This window comes from Delphinus delphis, chromosome 15, assembly GCF_949987515.2.
Source record: "Delphinus delphis chromosome 15, mDelDel1.2, whole genome shotgun sequence".
NCBI classification, from domain to species: domain Eukaryota; kingdom Metazoa; phylum Chordata; class Mammalia; order Artiodactyla; family Delphinidae; genus Delphinus; species Delphinus delphis.
Genome location: NC_082697.1, coordinates 79,924,564 through 79,941,319, shown reverse-complemented (window position 1 = coordinate 79,941,319; position 16,756 = coordinate 79,924,564). Strand labels below are relative to the sequence as shown.

At 60.0% G+C, this 16,756-nt stretch overlaps 1 protein-coding gene across 4 annotated transcripts in view; it reads left to right on the top strand.

Moving 5' to 3' along the window:
* Positions 1–16,485, top strand: part of CUX1 (cut like homeobox 1) — a 371,395-nt gene extending 354,910 nt beyond the window's left edge. For all 4 annotated transcript variants that reach the window (XM_060032299.1, XM_060032300.1, XM_060032298.1 and 1 more), the window contains 9 exons: positions 6,892–7,019; positions 7,737–7,803; positions 8,517–8,629; positions 11,482–11,598; positions 13,135–13,218; positions 13,810–13,866; positions 14,437–14,517; positions 15,275–15,339; positions 15,575–16,485. In XM_060032299.1, coding sequence (XP_059888282.1) covers positions 6,892–7,019; positions 7,737–7,803; positions 8,517–8,629; positions 11,482–11,598; positions 13,135–13,218; positions 13,810–13,866; positions 14,437–14,517; positions 15,275–15,339; positions 15,575–15,644 — 782 coding nt within the window. In that variant the 3' untranslated portion in view covers positions 15,645–16,485. The remainder of the gene's footprint in view (positions 1–6,891; positions 7,020–7,736; positions 7,804–8,516; positions 8,630–11,481; positions 11,599–13,134; positions 13,219–13,809; positions 13,867–14,436; positions 14,518–15,274; positions 15,340–15,574) is intronic.
* Positions 16,486–16,756: the final 271 nt, after the last annotated feature.

Genomic DNA, 16,756 nt, shown 5'->3' with positions numbered 1-16,756 from the left:
ATATTAGTTCGTTGCGCCTTGATGTGTAGGTTTCAGCATGTGAAGCTGCCACACGTGATACAGAACCGTGAGCTAAACGAGACTCAATTTCCCCTCCATAGGAGACCCCAGAGCAGGGAGAGTCTCCCACCCGCGCTCGGGGCTCCCAGCAGCCCCTGTCTCAACCCGTCACTCGGCTGTGGAAGAGTAGAGCTGTCCCCGAATGTCTGCCCACCCACCCTCCATGGGAGAAGTTGGCATAAAACCAGTAAGGCTCTCCCAGGTTGGCCCTGAGAAACTTAAACCTCACTGGGAACCTTTTCTGTTTCTAGTTGAGGCACACCCCCACTTTTTAAAGACCCTTTAACTAAATTAAAAGATATAATGTAAAAAAAAAAAAAAAGCACTTAGCACAAACTCCTTTTACCCAGAAGATCTCCCCAAGTGCTTTTGCCGTGAGATTTAATTAAGCAGAACTGCAGTTGCACATGGTTTTGCAGGGCTGACTCTTGTTTTTGTAAACGGGCAGCTCCAGAGGCAGAAGAACAAGCAAGATTTCACGCTCTGACTGCAGTCGGGTGCTGCCCCCACGGAGGCAGAGCGTTCCGCCTCCCTGTGCGCGGCCTTTCTCCTTCTCTCTGGTTAAGTGGCTCTGGGCAAAATTATGTGCCTTATTTGATGCACTGGGGAATTGCAGGTTTATACGGGGTAAGGCGACACGATGATGTAATTATTAAAGTGCGTGAGTCGTCCACAGCAGTCGGTCTGCTGGTGTTTCAAAGGGCTTTCAAGTGGCTGCCTTGGGGTGTGTTGCTATCTCCTCCATGGCCCTAGATGCTGGATTTGGGGGGCACGCAATTTGCAGGCCCACGTGTGGGGAGCCAGGGTGAGAACCCAGAGGGCTGTGGAGAACTGTTGTGACGTTGGTGGGCACTTGGGAAAAGGCTAGCAGATTTCACCAGAGTGGCCTTGACGTGGGAGGTGGCATTTGTGATGGACAGGCAGGGAGGACACCCAAAGCGAGGGGCAGCACGTGCACAGAAGAAGGGCGACAACCCGTCGGGTCAGTGGAGCAGGAAGCCGCGGTGCTGCGGTAGGGCGTGCGAGGTGGGAGGCGGATGACCGTACTGTTCGTAAGAACAAAGCCAGGTCTGGAGGGATGCTTCCCTAGGTGATGCTTGTTCTCTGATGTCAGGAAAGATTCGGGTGCAGCCGACAGAGTCTGCAACCATACTTGGAGTGAGGGGGCCCCAGCCAGGGAGGACGTGCCCTCCACCCCCTGTAGCCCCCCAGCAAGTATGCACTCACTGATTGGGGTGCAGGGTCGCCCTGGGGCTCTGCGCTGGCAGATCTGCTGGCCCAGTGCCAGGGCACAGCCTGGAGGGATCCGGGTGAGGCCTGAGCAGCTATCAGGTGGTGGGTCCAGCAGAGGCCAGCTGGCCCTGCCAGGCTCCTGCCGCCTGTGCCCAGCCACCTCTGCCCCAACCTGGGAGACCCTGCAGCCCTGGGGATCCCTGTGCAACCTCCCACCTAGAGGAAATGGTGCTTCCCTGCTGGGCGGAATCCACCAGCGAATCGCACACTGAGGGTTCACTGTGGACCACTGCTCTGGGCGCTGGGGTTATAGCAGGAGACAAACAAGGAGCTGACCTTCTAGTGGGGGGAGGAAGATGATAGACATAATCAATGAATAAGTGAATCACATGGCCACTTAGACGGTGCTAAGTGTTATGGGAGTAAAACCAGGCAAGGGGACAGGAAGAGCAAGTGGAGGGGTTAAAGTTTTAAACAGGCGGTCAGGGTAGGCCCCACTAAGAAGGTAACATGTGGATGGAGTCTTGACAGAGGTGAGGGAATGAACCATACAGACGCCCAAGGGAAGAACGTTTCAGGCAGAGGGAACAGCAAGTGCAAAGGTCCTGTGGTACAAACGTGCCTGGAAACCAGTACAGCTGGAGCACAGTGACCAAGGGGAGGGGCGGGAGGCGACGAGGTCGGAGCGGCAAGGGGGAGGCGCGGCAGGTGGGGCCTGGCAGGGCTCTGGCTGTTGTTACCCTGAGGGATGCGGGGGCCTGTAGGATTTGGACAGAGGGTGGTCTGATCTTACTGTTTAAAAGACTCTCTGGCTGTTGCTTCGTGACTAGATTGAAGGGGTGAGGGTGGAGGAAGGGAGGCCAGTGCGGGGGCTGTTGCCACAATCCAGATGGGAGGTTGCGACCCGGACCAGGTGGTGGCAGTGGTGAACCTGATTGGATTCTGGATCTATCTGGAAGAGAAAGCCAAAAGCAGGACATGTGACAGATGAGATGTAAGGAGTGTTGGAGAAGGGCAAGGATGGCCCCAGGGGTTTGGTCTGAGCCACTGAAGAATGGCCTTGCTTCTGCTCCTCTCAGCCCAGAGGGCCATGGGACTGGGGCTCCTGCTGGGGCGAAGCAGACTGTGGGGCGGTGTGGGGGGGCGGAATCAGGCTTCAGTTCGGACCCGTTAAGTTTGAGACGTCACTTAGACAGCCAAGTGGAGGATAAGCCCAGGAGAAGGCGTAGACCGGGGATGTGCGTGCATTGGAAGGTCATCGGCTTATAAATGGCGCCCGAGGTGGCCAGAGTGAATGAGAGGAGAGAGAAAAGCGTGCAGGGGCGGCGCACTGGGCGCAGCAGCGTTCAGACCTTAGAGGGGAGAAGGGCCAGCACAGGAACCCGAGAAGGAGCGGCCAGCAGGGCAGGAGGCCCGGGACAGTTCCCTGGAAACAGGTGCTGATGGCTCAGTAAGATGAGGGCTGAGAAAGGAGGACGGAGTGAGGTGTGAGGCCATCAGGGACCTTGGCGAGGACGGTTGGTGGAGTGGGCGTCCAAGTCTGACGGGGAGGGTTTACGGAAGTGGACACTCGAGACGAGGCACCTTCTTCAGGGAGTTTGGCTGGAGGGGTCAGTGGGGTCAAGAGAATGGGAGGGTGTGCATTTCAGATGGGAGGATAATGTGCTTGTGTGCTTGTGGGGAGAAGCAAGGGCCGCAGGACACGGAGGAGACTTGCTGAGGACGCGCAGAGCGAGGCGCTGGCATCTGCAGGCACAGGGAGGCATCTCTGGCCGCCCGTGGGGATACCCGGGCACAGAGGTGGGGAGGGGGCGGGTGAGCTAGCGGCTCACCTCCCCTCAGATCCCTCCAGGCGCAGAGACAGTGCACATCTCCCGCCTGGCTTGCAGGTGGCTGATTTAATAAAGGGGTCCCCCGTGTTCGGGAAAGCCCTGGGTATGACACCACCCGATCGCGATTGGGGTACGTTTGTGCATTTGATCGCCCTGCACTCAGAAATCAGGCCTTGACCCGCAGTCGTAGTCCTGTCTTCTTAAGTCTTGACCTTGACGTCGCTTTGCTTTCTTTCTCCCCTCTGTGAAATTGAAATGCACCCCCTAGAAAGCCCTTCCCGGATTCTCCCAGAAGGACGAGGTCCCATAAAGCTTCAGACCCACCTGACGTGGGCCACCTTTCAGAGGCGAGGGGTCTCTCTCCACCACCCCAGCCCCAAGCCCCGCGCTCATCCCTCTGTTGCCCCTCCCCCTCCAAGACGCAGCCTGTCTCTCTGCACAGGCTTTTCCCCGGGTTGCAGACACTCCATCCTGCAGCATCTCTTGAGCATGCCGCCCCCCCATCTGGCGTCCGTCCAGAGCGGGCTTGTCCCCACCTCTGCACCCCTACTGCTCCCCCGCTCCGCCACAACCCTGCCCGAACGCTCCAGCCTTTCTTGAGACCCCGGTGACCCCTCCTTACTCACTGACGGTCCCTGTTCAACTTGGTGTCTTAACACGCTTCCTCCTGATCTCCCCGCTGCTTCCTGCTACCTCTTCTCCGGGTCTTTTCGGGACACTCCTGAAAAGGTCAGCATCCCCAGAAGTTCTGGCCGTTCTCACGCAGCACGCTCTGGGCATCCACGTCCGCTGCTGGGCGCTCAGTCACCCCAAGACCCGGAGGTCTCCGCAGCCTGCATCTGCAGCCTGTGGGTCCCGCTCCCCGCCATACACGTCCCCTTAGCCGTTCCACTAGCGCTTCAGACCTGCCATAGCCCAACCACCCAGCGGCTCGCCCCTTCCCCATCTGGGCGGCCACTTCCAAGCACGGGCCTACCCTCCTGGGTTCTCCGCAACAATGGGGGTCACGACTCTTTCCAGGGCCTTCTACTGCCTTGCCCCAGGGCCAGAATTCAAGCCCAGGTCGGCCAGACTCCAGCTCAGGACCCTCCCTTGACACCAAGTGGCCACCCAGAGACGTGATCCCAAATCTGGGTCTGCACGTTCCCGCCCCCAGCAGAGGAGACGGACGGAAGGAAGTGAGGGGAGGCGGGGCCCACCCAGCGCCTTCCCGCAGCCTTGCCCCATCACCTCCGCTGCCCCGCCTTTGCCCGGCTTCTTCCCGGTGCCCCACGGGCAGCTACCCCCGCACGCGCCGTGAGGGCACGCCAGCCGGCCCTCAGGTTCACCCAGAGCCACCTCTTGGGGAACAGCCACCGCCATCACTCAGCCGTGCACCCCCGGAGGTCTCCTCAGCGGCTCACCCGCTGCCTGGCAGCGTCTGCAGCAGTGGCTGAGGCCGGCCCTCTAGACCAGCCTAAGCGAGTGGCCTGGCACCCGCTGGCTGGGGCAGCCTAGCACAGAGGGCTTGCTGGCAGGGCCGTCACACGTGCTCAGGGTGTCACGTGTGCCCGGGCAGGGACCTGGATACCCACCCCCCAGCACCAGACAGGTACAGACATGCAGGGAACCCGGCCCGGATGTCCCCTCGTCTCCCCTCCGCCCACGGACGGCTCCTGGAGCTTCAAGCCGCTCCTTACCCAGGGGCCTGCCGAGGAATGGTCTCACTGACATTTTAGCCAACGTTTGTGCCGTGCTTGGGTCCCCTCGGAACCACGCTGCGTGCACACCTCCCGGGACTGAGCAGCAGGCCACCTCTCCACGGGCTCCCCGACCTCCACCCCGTCCCTTGTGTCCCCGGGGCCCTCATCCCTCAAGGTGGGAGGCTGCCCACCTGAGCCCTCTCTGGGCTCCACACCCGCCACTCATCCCCGGGGTGGGGGGGCGGGGGTCTGTCCACCCAGAGCCATTTTTGGACGTGGTCCTGTTTGTGGCTGTCCCTATGGACGCCCGGTGCCCAGAACTGAACCTGTCGCCTCCCTCAGTCCAGGTCCTTCACCTCTAATAATGATGCCCTCAGACTTCCCCGGCAGTCCAGTGGTTAGGACTCCACGCTTCCACTGCAGGGGGCGTGGGTTCGATTCCCAGTCAGGGAACTAAGATCCCACATGCTGTGCGGTACGGTGGAAAAAAAAAATTTTTTTTTTAATTTTTTAAAATTAATCATGATGCCCTCTCCCTACATACACCTCACCATGACTCCCGTCCACCTTCCTCCTGTGCATGTGGGATGGTCACCAAGGCCCCGTCGCCCAGGCTGGCGGGTGATGACACTTGGGGGGCCTCTCTGGGCCTCTCCCCTCTGGGCTCTGCTTAAAGCTCCTGGAGGCCCCGGCCCTGCCAGCCACGCTCCTCCCCCGTACCCCAGCCCCGCCCTCGGCTCCAGCCTCTTTCCCCAGCCCCACTGGACCCCTCACTTCGGCCGACACCACCTACCCGCCAGGTACAGAAGGAGCTCAGTGGTGTCTGATGGAAGAAATCCACTCAGAGCCTGAAGCGGGGAGACCCTGATGTGGGGAGGGCTTAGACAGAGTCGGCGGTGCACACCTTGGGGTCTGGACGGTCCCAGGCCGGGAAGCCTCGGTTCCTCCATCTGTAAAATGGAAATCATCTGATCTGACTGATGGGACTGTCGTGAGGTGTGTAAAGGGCTGGGTGTGCAGCAGGCACCCAGGAGATGGAGCAGGTGGGGGTGAGGCTGTCCAGTGAGCAGGCCACACCGTGAGGGGTGAGTCTGCCCAGGAGGGCCCGGGGCCAGTCTCCTGGCACTGCCCACAGCCTGAGGCCTTGGGGGCATTTCTGAGGCAACAGTGCCCCCTGGTGGCCACCCAGTCTACCCCAAAGCACAGCACTCCAGGCCTCAGGCCTCAGGCCTCTGCTACCCTCTCCGCGGCTCTGAGCAGGGTTTACTGTCGCCATTTTATAAATTAGGCCCAGAAAGGGCAAGTCGCTGCCCAGCGTCACACAGCCAACCAGAAGTAGGGCCAGACCGCAAACTCGGGTCTGCCCAGCTGCCAGGCCACCGCCGTCCGCCCTGCCGACAGCAGCTGAAGGCGCCCACGGGGGCTGTGCTGGGAGACTCGGCAACATCTCCCACCCTCCAGAAAGGCAGGAAAGTCCCCACACAGAATTATTTTGGATTCGCTTTGTTGTAAAGACACCTGGCACCGGGCTGGGAGAGAGGGACGGGGCTGTGGGCCAGGGGAGTCCTGAGGGAGCTGCTCCACCCCTAACGCTGCGCTGAAGGGGGCCGTGCAAGTCTGGTGTCAGTGGGAGCCCTCACTCCCCCGGCCCCTGCTCGGTCTGAGGGAGGCCGGCCTGCGCCCCTCTGCACCTCCCTTACCTTTCTCCCCACTCCTACCCCCACCACGGCCTCTCTCTGGTCATTATCCCAGGGCATCAGCCCTGGAAGAAACTTGGGGCTCGTTGGGTTCAGCTTCCTTGCCCTGCTTGACAGAAGCAGTGAAGCCTGGAGACAGAGAGGGGCTGGTCACAGCGGAGCCGGGGAGGGGGCTGCCCATTGCTCCTAAATCTTTGACATGGGCCCCTTCCCCTACTCAGAGAATTCCATGAGCAGCTCATGCCAGGAGTGCCCCACCCCTGCCGGCTGGGCTAATGCTGGTCCCTCGGGCAGGGGCACAGGCTGTGGGCTGGGAGGCACAGAGCCGGGAGAGCACCGCGGGTCCCACCAGGCTGCCTCTGACGGCCACGTCTTCCTTTGGCACAGGGCGCTGTGCAGAGCTGCAGGTCCACGTCACTGAGGTCATGGCCACAGCAGCCGAGCAGAGGGACCTGATCGCCCGCCTGGAGCAGGACCTCAGCACCATCCAGTCCATCCAGCGGCCGGACGCTGAGGTGAGCCCACCCCCCACCCCGCCCCCTCACCACCTGCCCAGGGCTCTCTCGGCCTCACTGGATACGGCCCGTTCCTCAGGCAGCTGGTGTCCGCCTGACCCGCCCCCCGCCCCACAGGGACCGTCACCTACAGCCTCTGGGTTTCGTCTGCTCACTTCATCACAAAGGCCCAATTCGGGATGCCCAGCCACAGGGCACAGGGCACGAAGCCCCCTGCGTCCGGGCACTGGCTTGGACCTCTGCCCTGGGAGCTCTGGGCGAAGCAAGGCCGGGATTATCCACCCATCTCACAGCTAGAGGACCTGAGGCCCCGAGGTCAGGGAAGGCTGGAGCCCTAAGGACCCTTAGAGGTCATCACATCACCCACCTCATTTTACAGATGAAGAAATGGGGCTCAGGGAGAGAAGCTGGGCTGGCCCAGGGCCACACAGCAGGCTGGCTGGCAGGGCCCGGTTCGCCCGGCCTCTGACGCCCGTCAGGGCCAAAAGACCCGGTGTGAACCCCACCGCTGAGCTCTGTCCTTGGGGTGAACCTGGGGCCCAGCCTTATCTTCAGTGGCCCACATGAGGCATCCTCTTAGGTCCTGCCACCGCTGTGCCCAACCCCTGCCTCCAGCCCGCCCCTCCTGCTCCTTGCCCCCTATTTGCTTGGCCCCTGGGAGGCTGTGCTCAGTGCCCAGTGCAGAGGCGCCCCCTGACCTCTTCCTCTCACCTGCAGGGCGCAGCTGAGCTCGGCCTGGAGAAGATCCCCGAGCCCATCAAGGAGGCCACCGCCCTGTTCTATGGTGAGGAGGGGCCTAGGCAGTGATGGGCAGGGCGGGAAGGGAAAAGAGGTGATATGGCCTGGGCCCTGGGCCCTAAAGAGCGCTCTCCTCCCTCAAAGGTCAGGCCTCGACGCCAGCAATGCAGCAGAAACCTAAAAGAGGGGGTGAGCCCCCCACTTGCCCTTCTAGGCCTCACCCCCCCACCATGTGACCCTGACGCCCTCGGCCCTGCCAGAGGCCATAGAAGGCTGGTGGGCATTGGCTCCCTGGGGAGGCCTCAGCCCTGAGATGCAGCCAGAGGGCTGGAGGGGAGGTGCCTCCTTGGGTGTCGAGGCCAGAACCCAGGGCTGCTGGGCCAGGACACGGTGGCGGTGGTAGGGGGTACCCAGTCCCCTCCATGTCCCTTTGCTTTCCCCAGGAAGTGGGGGCCCAGTCTGACAGATACAAGGGTCTCAGATCCAAGTATAGAACGAGGGGAGGGTCACTGGCGCCTGGCCCTCGGACAGTGCAGGCAGGAGGGGCCCATCTCAGGGACACCCCCCTCCCGAGGCCCCTATTCTCATGCCCCACCCCTTGCTGCTCCCCTGGCCCCTCTCCCCCTTCCCCGACCTCTCAGCATCTTGTGGCTTCCACCCCATGGCACTTGGCCTGAGCTCCCTCGGGACTGGTGACCTGAGGGCCCACTGCTGAGCTGTGCCTCCCGCTACTCCAAGCCGCTGTCCCCTCCCTCCTAGGACCCTCAGCACCAGCCAGCAGCACCCTCCCCGAGGGCCAGGTGGACTCGCTGCTCTCCATCATCTCCAGCCAGAGGGAGCGCTTCCGGGCCCGGAACCAGGAGCTGGAGTCTGTGAGTCACATCCTTCTCTCCCCTACACTCCTTGGACCTGAGGACACCGTAGAGGACACACAAGCTTGGGGGAGAAAGATGTGTCACAGACCATAAACCTCAGTGGGATTAGATTTGTTCTGTGCAATCAGGGAGGGCTTCCTAGAGGAGGTGATGCCACGCTGGGCTTTGAAAGAAGATTCAGACATTCAAGGCAAAGGAGTGAGTGGAAACATGGGGCCAAGGAGCCGGAAGGGAGTGCAGGGACAAAACAGAGAGTCACCAGGCAAGGTCCCTAGTGCCAGGCTGGGGCGCCACCGAAGGGTTTAAGCAGGGGACCAACACTGCCAGGATGGATGGTAAGAAGGTCACTCAGGCAGCCAGTTCAGGACAGAAGCCTGGCCCAGGAAGACGATTTGGGGGTGGTCACCATCATCCCGGAAGAAACATCTCAGTCAGGTGGGAGTTAGCAGGGGCAGGTCCCAGGGAAGAGAGTCTTTGAACCCTATGAAGAGGAACAGCGTACAGATGCCAGGAGCTCTGTGGGGTCTGAGAGAGCTTGCTGGCTGCCAAGCACTCAGCTGGTGGCCCTCCTGGAGGAGCCCCGTAGGGAAAGGGGCAGTCTAGTCTGCAAAGGTGACCGTCCAACTGCACGTGAGCCTTTCATACACACTGCCTCCTTAGGGACTCTGCAGACCCCCCCACACCCCCTGCATCCCACAGAGCCAGCCCAGGTCCCCCGATCACTCTCCCAGTAGAAAGAGGAGTCAAGAAGGTTTCTGTCTTCTCAAAGAGTCACGGCTTGAGTGGTTGGAGGAATGTCTAGACCCTTGCTCTCCACACCCACAGCTTCCCCCACGGGGTTTCCAGGCTGCGGTCCTGGGGAGGGAGACATTCACTGAACGCCCACTGCGGGCCAGGCCCAGTGCTGGTCCGGTGACAAGGATGGACCAGATCCAGTGGGACCCTCTGTGATGTGGGCTCTGGAGCAAGAGGCTTCAAATGAAGGACCGTCAGGACTGCTCCCCTCACAGCTGCCTTCATGGACAGTGGACGGGGAATACCCACACGCACCTGGGGGACAGGGGACAGTCACTGTGGAAGGCTAGACAGCCCTTAAAAGAAGGTCTTCAAATTAGATCAAATAGGGAGGAAAGAGTATTTATAATAGTCTACCTTTTGCTCTAAAAATCTAGACTTTTTACCATGTACTTGTATTAAGTCATGGTAAAGGACACATCACTTAAAATCTACCATCTTAGGGCTTCCCTGCTGGCACAGTGGTTAAGAGTCCGCCTGCCGATGCGGGGGACGCGGGATCGTGCCCCGGTCCGGGAAGATCCCACGTGCAGCTGAGCCTGCGCGTCCGGAGCCTGTGCTCCGCAACGGGAGAGGCCACAGCAGTGAGAGGCCCGCGTACCGCAAAAAAAAAAAAAAATACCATCTTAACCTTTTTTTTTTTTTTTTGCGGTACACGGGCCTCTCACTGCTGTGGCCTCTCCCGTTGCAGAGCACAGGCTCCGGACACACAGGCTCAACGGCCATGGCTCACGGGCCCAGCCGCTCCGTGGCATGTGGGATCTTCCCAGACCGGGGCACGAACCCGTGTCCCCCGCATCGGCAGGCGGACTCTCAACCACTGCACCACCAGGGAAGCCCCCATCTTAACCCTTTTTAAGTGTACAGCTCAGTGGCATTAAGAACATTCACATTGTTAGGCAACAGTCACCACCATCCATTCCCAGAACTTCTTCATCATCCCAAACTGAAACTCTGTACCGATTAAACACTCACTCCCCATTTCCATCCCCCTGTCCTCCTGTAACCACCATTCTACCCTGACTCTATGAATTCGACTATTCTAGGCATCTCATATAGGTGGAATCATAGAACATTTGTCTTTTTGTGACTAGCTTATTTCACCTAGCATGATGCCCTCCAGGGTCATCCATGTCATAGCGTGTGTCAGAACTTCCTTTTTCAGGCTGAATAATATTCCATTGTATTGATGGACCACACTTTGTTTATCCTTTCATCTTTCCATGGACACTTGGGTTGCTTCCACCTTTTTCGCTATTGTGAATAACGCTGCTATGAACACGGGCGGGCAGATTATCTCAAAGTCCCTGCTTTCAGTTCTTTGGGGCGTATGCCCAGAGTGGAATTGCCGGATCATATGGTAATTTTATTTTTAATTTTTTGAGGAACTGCCACACTACCACGGGCTTTTCTTGTCCTTTTGAATTTTTCGCAGTGTGAAGAAAACACCTGTTTAAGCATTTTAATAAGTTGGAAAATGAGTTCACATTTCACTTGGCCCCTAGATTGGCAAACATTAAAGTCACGTATTGTATGGTTCCGTTTATACTAAATGTCCAGAAGAGGCAATTCCACAGAGGCAGGAAGTGGATCAGTGGTTGCCGGGGGCTGGGGCAGGAGGGGACGGGGAGTGACTGATGACGGGTGTGGGGTTTCTTATTGGGGTGATAGAGATATTCCGGAATTAAATAGTGGGGATGGTTACATAACACTGTGAATGTACCAAAAAAAAACCCAACAACTGAGTTGTACACATTAAAATGGTGATGTTTATGTTATATGAATTATATCTCGGTAATAATTTTTAAGCTGATAATACCATAAACAAACAACGTGAAGAAAGTGATCCGAGAACTGTGACTTCTGCCGGGTGCGGGGTCTCCCCGAAGCAGGCAGCTCTGAGCAGAGGCTGGCAGGTCAAGGACATGGCCCCGGGCCAAGCAGGGGTTCCAGGTAGACAGAGCAGGACCTGTGCCAGCACAGAGGCCTCTCCCCACACGCCTTCCACTGCTGGCCCTGCCCACCTGCCCACCCGCCCACCCGCCTGCCCCCAGGAGAACCGCCTGGCGCAGCACACCATCCAAGCCCTGCAGAGCGAGTTGGACAGCCTGCGCGCTGACAACATCAAGCTCTTCGAGAAGATCAAGTTCCTGCAGAGCTACCCTGGCCGGGTAAGTGCCCTCCACAAGTTCAGCCCCAGGTGTACCAGGCAAGGGATAGGGGTGGTCCGGGCACATCCAGGCGGGAGGCTTCGGGGCAGTGACCTGCTAGGGCCCTCAGAGGGCATCCGACCCCCCCACCCCCCGTGCCTGCCAGCTGTCCTCCCTAGGCTGGGGAGAGCCTCCCACAGTGGAGCCCTTATGGAGGTTCGTTCCTCAGAACCAGCCAGGAGGTGGTGAGGTCCAGCAAGAGGCAGGGGTTCACAGGACTCAGGCCCACAGGAGTCACAGTGACTCCTCTGTGAAATGGGGGTGACCCACTAGTTGACCCCAGGATGTGGGAATTTAACCCCAGGGATGTTGAACATACAGGACAGGCCTGGGGAATTCTTTTTTTTTTTTTTAATAAATTAATTTATTTATTTTTGGCTGCATTGGGTCTTCGTTGCTGCGCACGGGCTTTCTCTAGTTGCGGCGAGGAGGGGCTACTCTTCGTTGCGGTGCGCGGGCTTCTCATTGCAGTGGCTTCTCTTGTTGCGGAGCACGGGGTCTAGGCGCGCGGGCTTCAGTAGTTGTGACTCACGGGCTCTAGAGCGTAGGCTCAGTAGTTGTGGCACGCGGGCTCAATAGTTGTGGTTCACGGGATCTAGAGCGCGGGCTCAGTAGTTGTGGCACACGGGTTTAGTTGCTCTGTGGCATGTGGGATCTGCCCGGACCAGGGCTCGAACCCGTGTCCCCTGCATTGGCAGGCGGATTCTTAACCACTGCGCCACCAGGGAAGTCCCTGGGCCGGGGGAATTCTTATCTTTTAAACTTATATTAAAAAACAAAAGAACAGAATTTGGTCCAACATTCCAAAAACCTATCAAGAGAATGCAACAGAAAGCTACCCATTCTGCTCTGAGCTGGAGGGCCCTCCCTGGCTTCTCTCAGCCCCCGGGCCTCACAGGGGACCACCTTGTGCAAGAAAACCCTTCTGAGACTGTGGGGAGGCAGAATGGGCAGTAGAAGGATGGGGAGCGGTGACACGCTGGCTGGGGGCCTCCCTGGGACAAGACTCGGCCACCGGCCCCCAAACCACCGGTTGGAGCCGTTCTCAGGCCACCAGAGGGCGCCCAGACTCCGTGCAAACTACACCGTGGGTGGCCCGCTGCGGGTCTGGGGCTCCCTCGTCTCCCAGGTGCTGGCCGGGGCTCCACGGCGACCCTGCACACTCCCAGCGAAGCCCCATCCAAACCCACCTCCCTGTACGGCGCCCCGCCCTGTCCATCTTATACATTCCAGCCCCCCTCTGGGCCTTAGTTCCCCTACCTGCCCTGAGGCACCGTGGCCCTGACCCCAGGCGGAGACCTCTGACCCTGGGCAGTGCCCCTGGACACGTGGCACCATCCATGTCACACTGTCACCCGGGGCCTTCTCCCCGCCCCCACCGTGCTAAGGAGGAAACTGGGGTTCCCTATGATGCTGTCGGCCTGCACTCCTCGGCCCTGGCCTTCCTGTTGGGTCCCTTGACTGGGACAGGGGTCTCTCCTCCTCCTTTGCTCGCAGGGCGGCGGCAGCGACGACACAGAGCTGCGGTACTCGACCCAATACGAGGAACGCCTGGACCCCTTCTCGTCCTTCAGCAAGCGGGTGCGTGGACCCGGCCGCCACCAGCTCACCTGGCCTCAGCCTCCCTCCAGACCCACCCCCCGCCAGCCCCAGTCTCACCCTGCAGCCCCCCACACTGCACCCTGACACACCAGACCATCAGGGCAGCCCCCAGGCTCGCTATGGTACCGTGAAGGCCCGGGGTCCACCCCGGGTGGGCCCAGAGTGCCAGGAACACACGCTGAGGGCTATGGGAGGGTGTGTGACAGCGAGACCGGCTTAGCCCTGGGTGCACACTCTGGGGGTAGGCAGACAAGCAAAGAGCTCCCAGTGTCAGGTGACTTAATGGTGGGGGGGCGGGCAGCTTGTAACTCCCCCTCCCCCTGCCCTGAAGACCTTCCTGCTGTAGGCAGAATCGGCCACTGCAGAGGGGGCAGCAGCTCCCGTCACTGGCCCTGCTCACACAGAGGTTGGGGGAGCCTAGGATGTCACCCTGAGTGGGGCTGGGCACCAGGGAGCCCCTGGAAGGCCCTCGGGATTCTGCAGGGACAGCAGGGCAGGGTCCCTCTCTGCAGTGAGCTGGAGCATTGGGGAGCCTTTGGGGTCCTCTCCTCATCCCTCCTCCTCCTTCAGGAGCGGCAGCGGAAATACCTGAGCCTAAGCCCCTGGGACAAGGCCACACTCAGCATGGTGAGTCCCCCCCCCCCCGCCCCCATGCCCTCGCCGTGTCAGGCCTGGGCCTCTGACTCTGGGCACCTTGTCACCTGCCCTCCAGCCCAGTCTGGAAAGCCCCAGGGACCCGGCTGCCCCTCACAGGCTCCGTCAAGAGTAGCTATGCGAGAGCTTCCCTGGTGGCGCAGTGGTTGAGAGTCCGCCTGCCGATGCAGGGGACACAGGTTCGTGCCCCGGTCCGGGAAGAGCCATGGCCGCTGAGCCTGCGCGTCCGGAGCCTGCGCTCCGCAGCGGGAGAGGCCACAACAGTGAGAGGCCCACGTACCGCAAAAAAAAAAAAAAAAAAAAAAAAAGGAGTAGCTATGCGACCCGAAACAGGGAAAGCAGCATAACTCATGGTAGGTTCTGGAACTGTGCCGCAGGGGGCGCCCTTCCCTAGAATTCCTGTGGCCCAAGTTCCCAGCCTAAACACTGGAGTGAAAGGCCAGCTGCCTGCCCTTCCCTCCCCTTGCTGCCCTGGGATGGGTGAGCCCTGCAGGGGTGGGTGAGGCCTGCCCCAGCCCTACTCACGCCTCGCTTGTTCCCCAGGGGAGGCTGGTTCTCTCCAACAAGATGGCCCGCACCATCGGCTTCTTCTACACACTCTTCCTGCACTGCCTGGTCTTCCTGGTGAGTGTCCAGGCGCGGCCAGGGATGCATTCACCACGCTCCCCCCATCTACCCCCAGGCACAGCGTCTGCTCTTGGCTACTTCTCTCCCCATCAGGGGCCTCATCCCACCCTGGGGACCACAAGCCCACCCATCAGGCTCTTTGGCCGGGGCAGCAGCCCGGCTGACTCCACCCAGGGCCCAGTCCCGGAGGGGCTTGGTAGAGGGAAGGGCCGCTGTGGGAGGCTGACAGGTGGGAAGACAGGTCTAATTGACTCTACTGAGGGACAGCCAGGTGGGCTGCACAGAGAAGGGACATCTTGAGCTGAATCTCCTCGGGTACAGAGGGGCATTCCAGTTAGTGAACACAGCACATACAGGGGCCTAGTGATGCCTGCGCGTCCACCACGTGTGGGGAGAGGTGGGGGTAGGGCACGCCTACGGAAGGCTCCAGCCTCAGGGATCCCCGCCCCCAGCGAGGGCAGTCAAGATGGCCCCTACATGGCTAGCCTGGGCTTCCACTCTGACCCCAGGGCCCAGGAGGTCCTGGCCCTGCCAGTGGTGCACCCAGCAACACTAGGGGTGGCAGCTGCATCCCCAGGCCTGTCTGACCATCTGTGAAACCGGTGGGCCCGAGAGCATCTCTAAGGCCCACCCATCCTGGAGCCTGGGCCACGAGCAGCTTCCCGTGTCAGGAAGCCAAGCCCAGGGGCCACAGGTGGACTGCAGGAGCGGCCGTGAGCAGCCCAGGCAGCTCACCATGTCTCTCCTTGGGCAGGTGCTCTACAAGCTGGCGTGGAGCGAGAGCGTGGAGCGGGACTGTGCCACCTTCTGTGCCAAGAAGTGAGGACCCACCCTCGGCCCCCAGCACCACCGCGTTCTTATGTTCCCTGCCTTCCCCCAGCCTTCTATCACTGCCCCCATCTGGTCCACCCCACGGCCCCTGCCAAGCCCACTGTCCCCGGCCCCCACGCCAGCACAAGGTGCACGCCCCTTGGAGATCTCCGTGGCCCCCACCACCCCCTACATTTCTCTCTTTTTCACACTCGGCCTCAGCAAAGGTTTCTGTGACCCACAGGTTCGCCGATCACCTGCACAAGTTCCACGAGAATGACAACGGGGCGGCAGCCGGTGACCTGTGGCAGTGATGTCCTGGGGCTTCCCCGACACGACAGCGATGGCTGTACTCCCCACCCCTGCTTGTCCAGCTGCTTCTAATGACTTAGGCTTCCCTGGAGAATCCCCAACGTAGACTGCCCTTGCCCTCCAGCCACCAGTGCCAGAGGTCCCCAGGTCTCCTTGGACTCCCTTAAAAGATGGTCTCAGCCACATCCGGCTCCCTAAATCCAGAAAGCTCCCAAGGCCAAGCCAGATTGAGCCAAAGGGACCCCTTCAGGCCCATCTCAGGCTGGTGACCCAGCCTGGGTCTCACCCACAGCCTGACCACTAGCCCTGGTGGCAGAGACCTCCCAGCCATGATACTGCTTTCCCACTGATTCTGGCTGTGGTTAATCCATTTGGGATCCCCTGGGCCTCTCTGTGCCAGGCCCCGGGATCCCCTTGGGCTCCCCTAGGATCCATCACCATCCCACCAAGTCATGGAAGCCCTTCCTTGCAGGCCGGCAGGCTTTGAGTCCAGCCCCGCCACCTGCCTTTATCATGGCCCCACCCCACCCCAAGAAGAGAGGGAGCCCCAGAGGGCAGGATAGTTTCTCTTACCCGCTCCCAGCCCCTTAGACACACTATGATTTTTGCTTTCTTCTTTAGCAAGGTATTCTTCTGGCTTTTAGGTGAGGAAGAGCACCCACGCCCCAGGCTCTTCAGACCCAAGGACTGGCCTGAGGGGCCCAAGTGCTTCTTGGCCAAGCAGAACTGGCTGTGGGCCATCCTAGCCTGGCCACCCTGGGGCCACTGGCAGATCTTCCTAATTTAGATTTGCACTTGCGTGTTCAGCTTTGCAAATTTTGAATAAACCCATTGTTGCAGCCACACCGGTGTCCTGCCCACTGTGACTCTGAGTGTACAGGAGGCTGGTGGGCAGGTTCCTGCAGCGACACCCCCAGGAGCTATGGCCAGACCTCACAGCTGCTCGGCTGACATGGGGCACAGTCCCCCACATGTGGGAGGCCTCTCCCCCTTTTCTCATTCCCAAGAATTCCCTGAGTGGGTCCAGAGCTTTGCGGAAACCCAAACCCACAGTGTCTGAGTTCTCTTTTTTTTTTTTTTTTTTTTTTTTGGCCACACTGCGCGGCATGGAAGC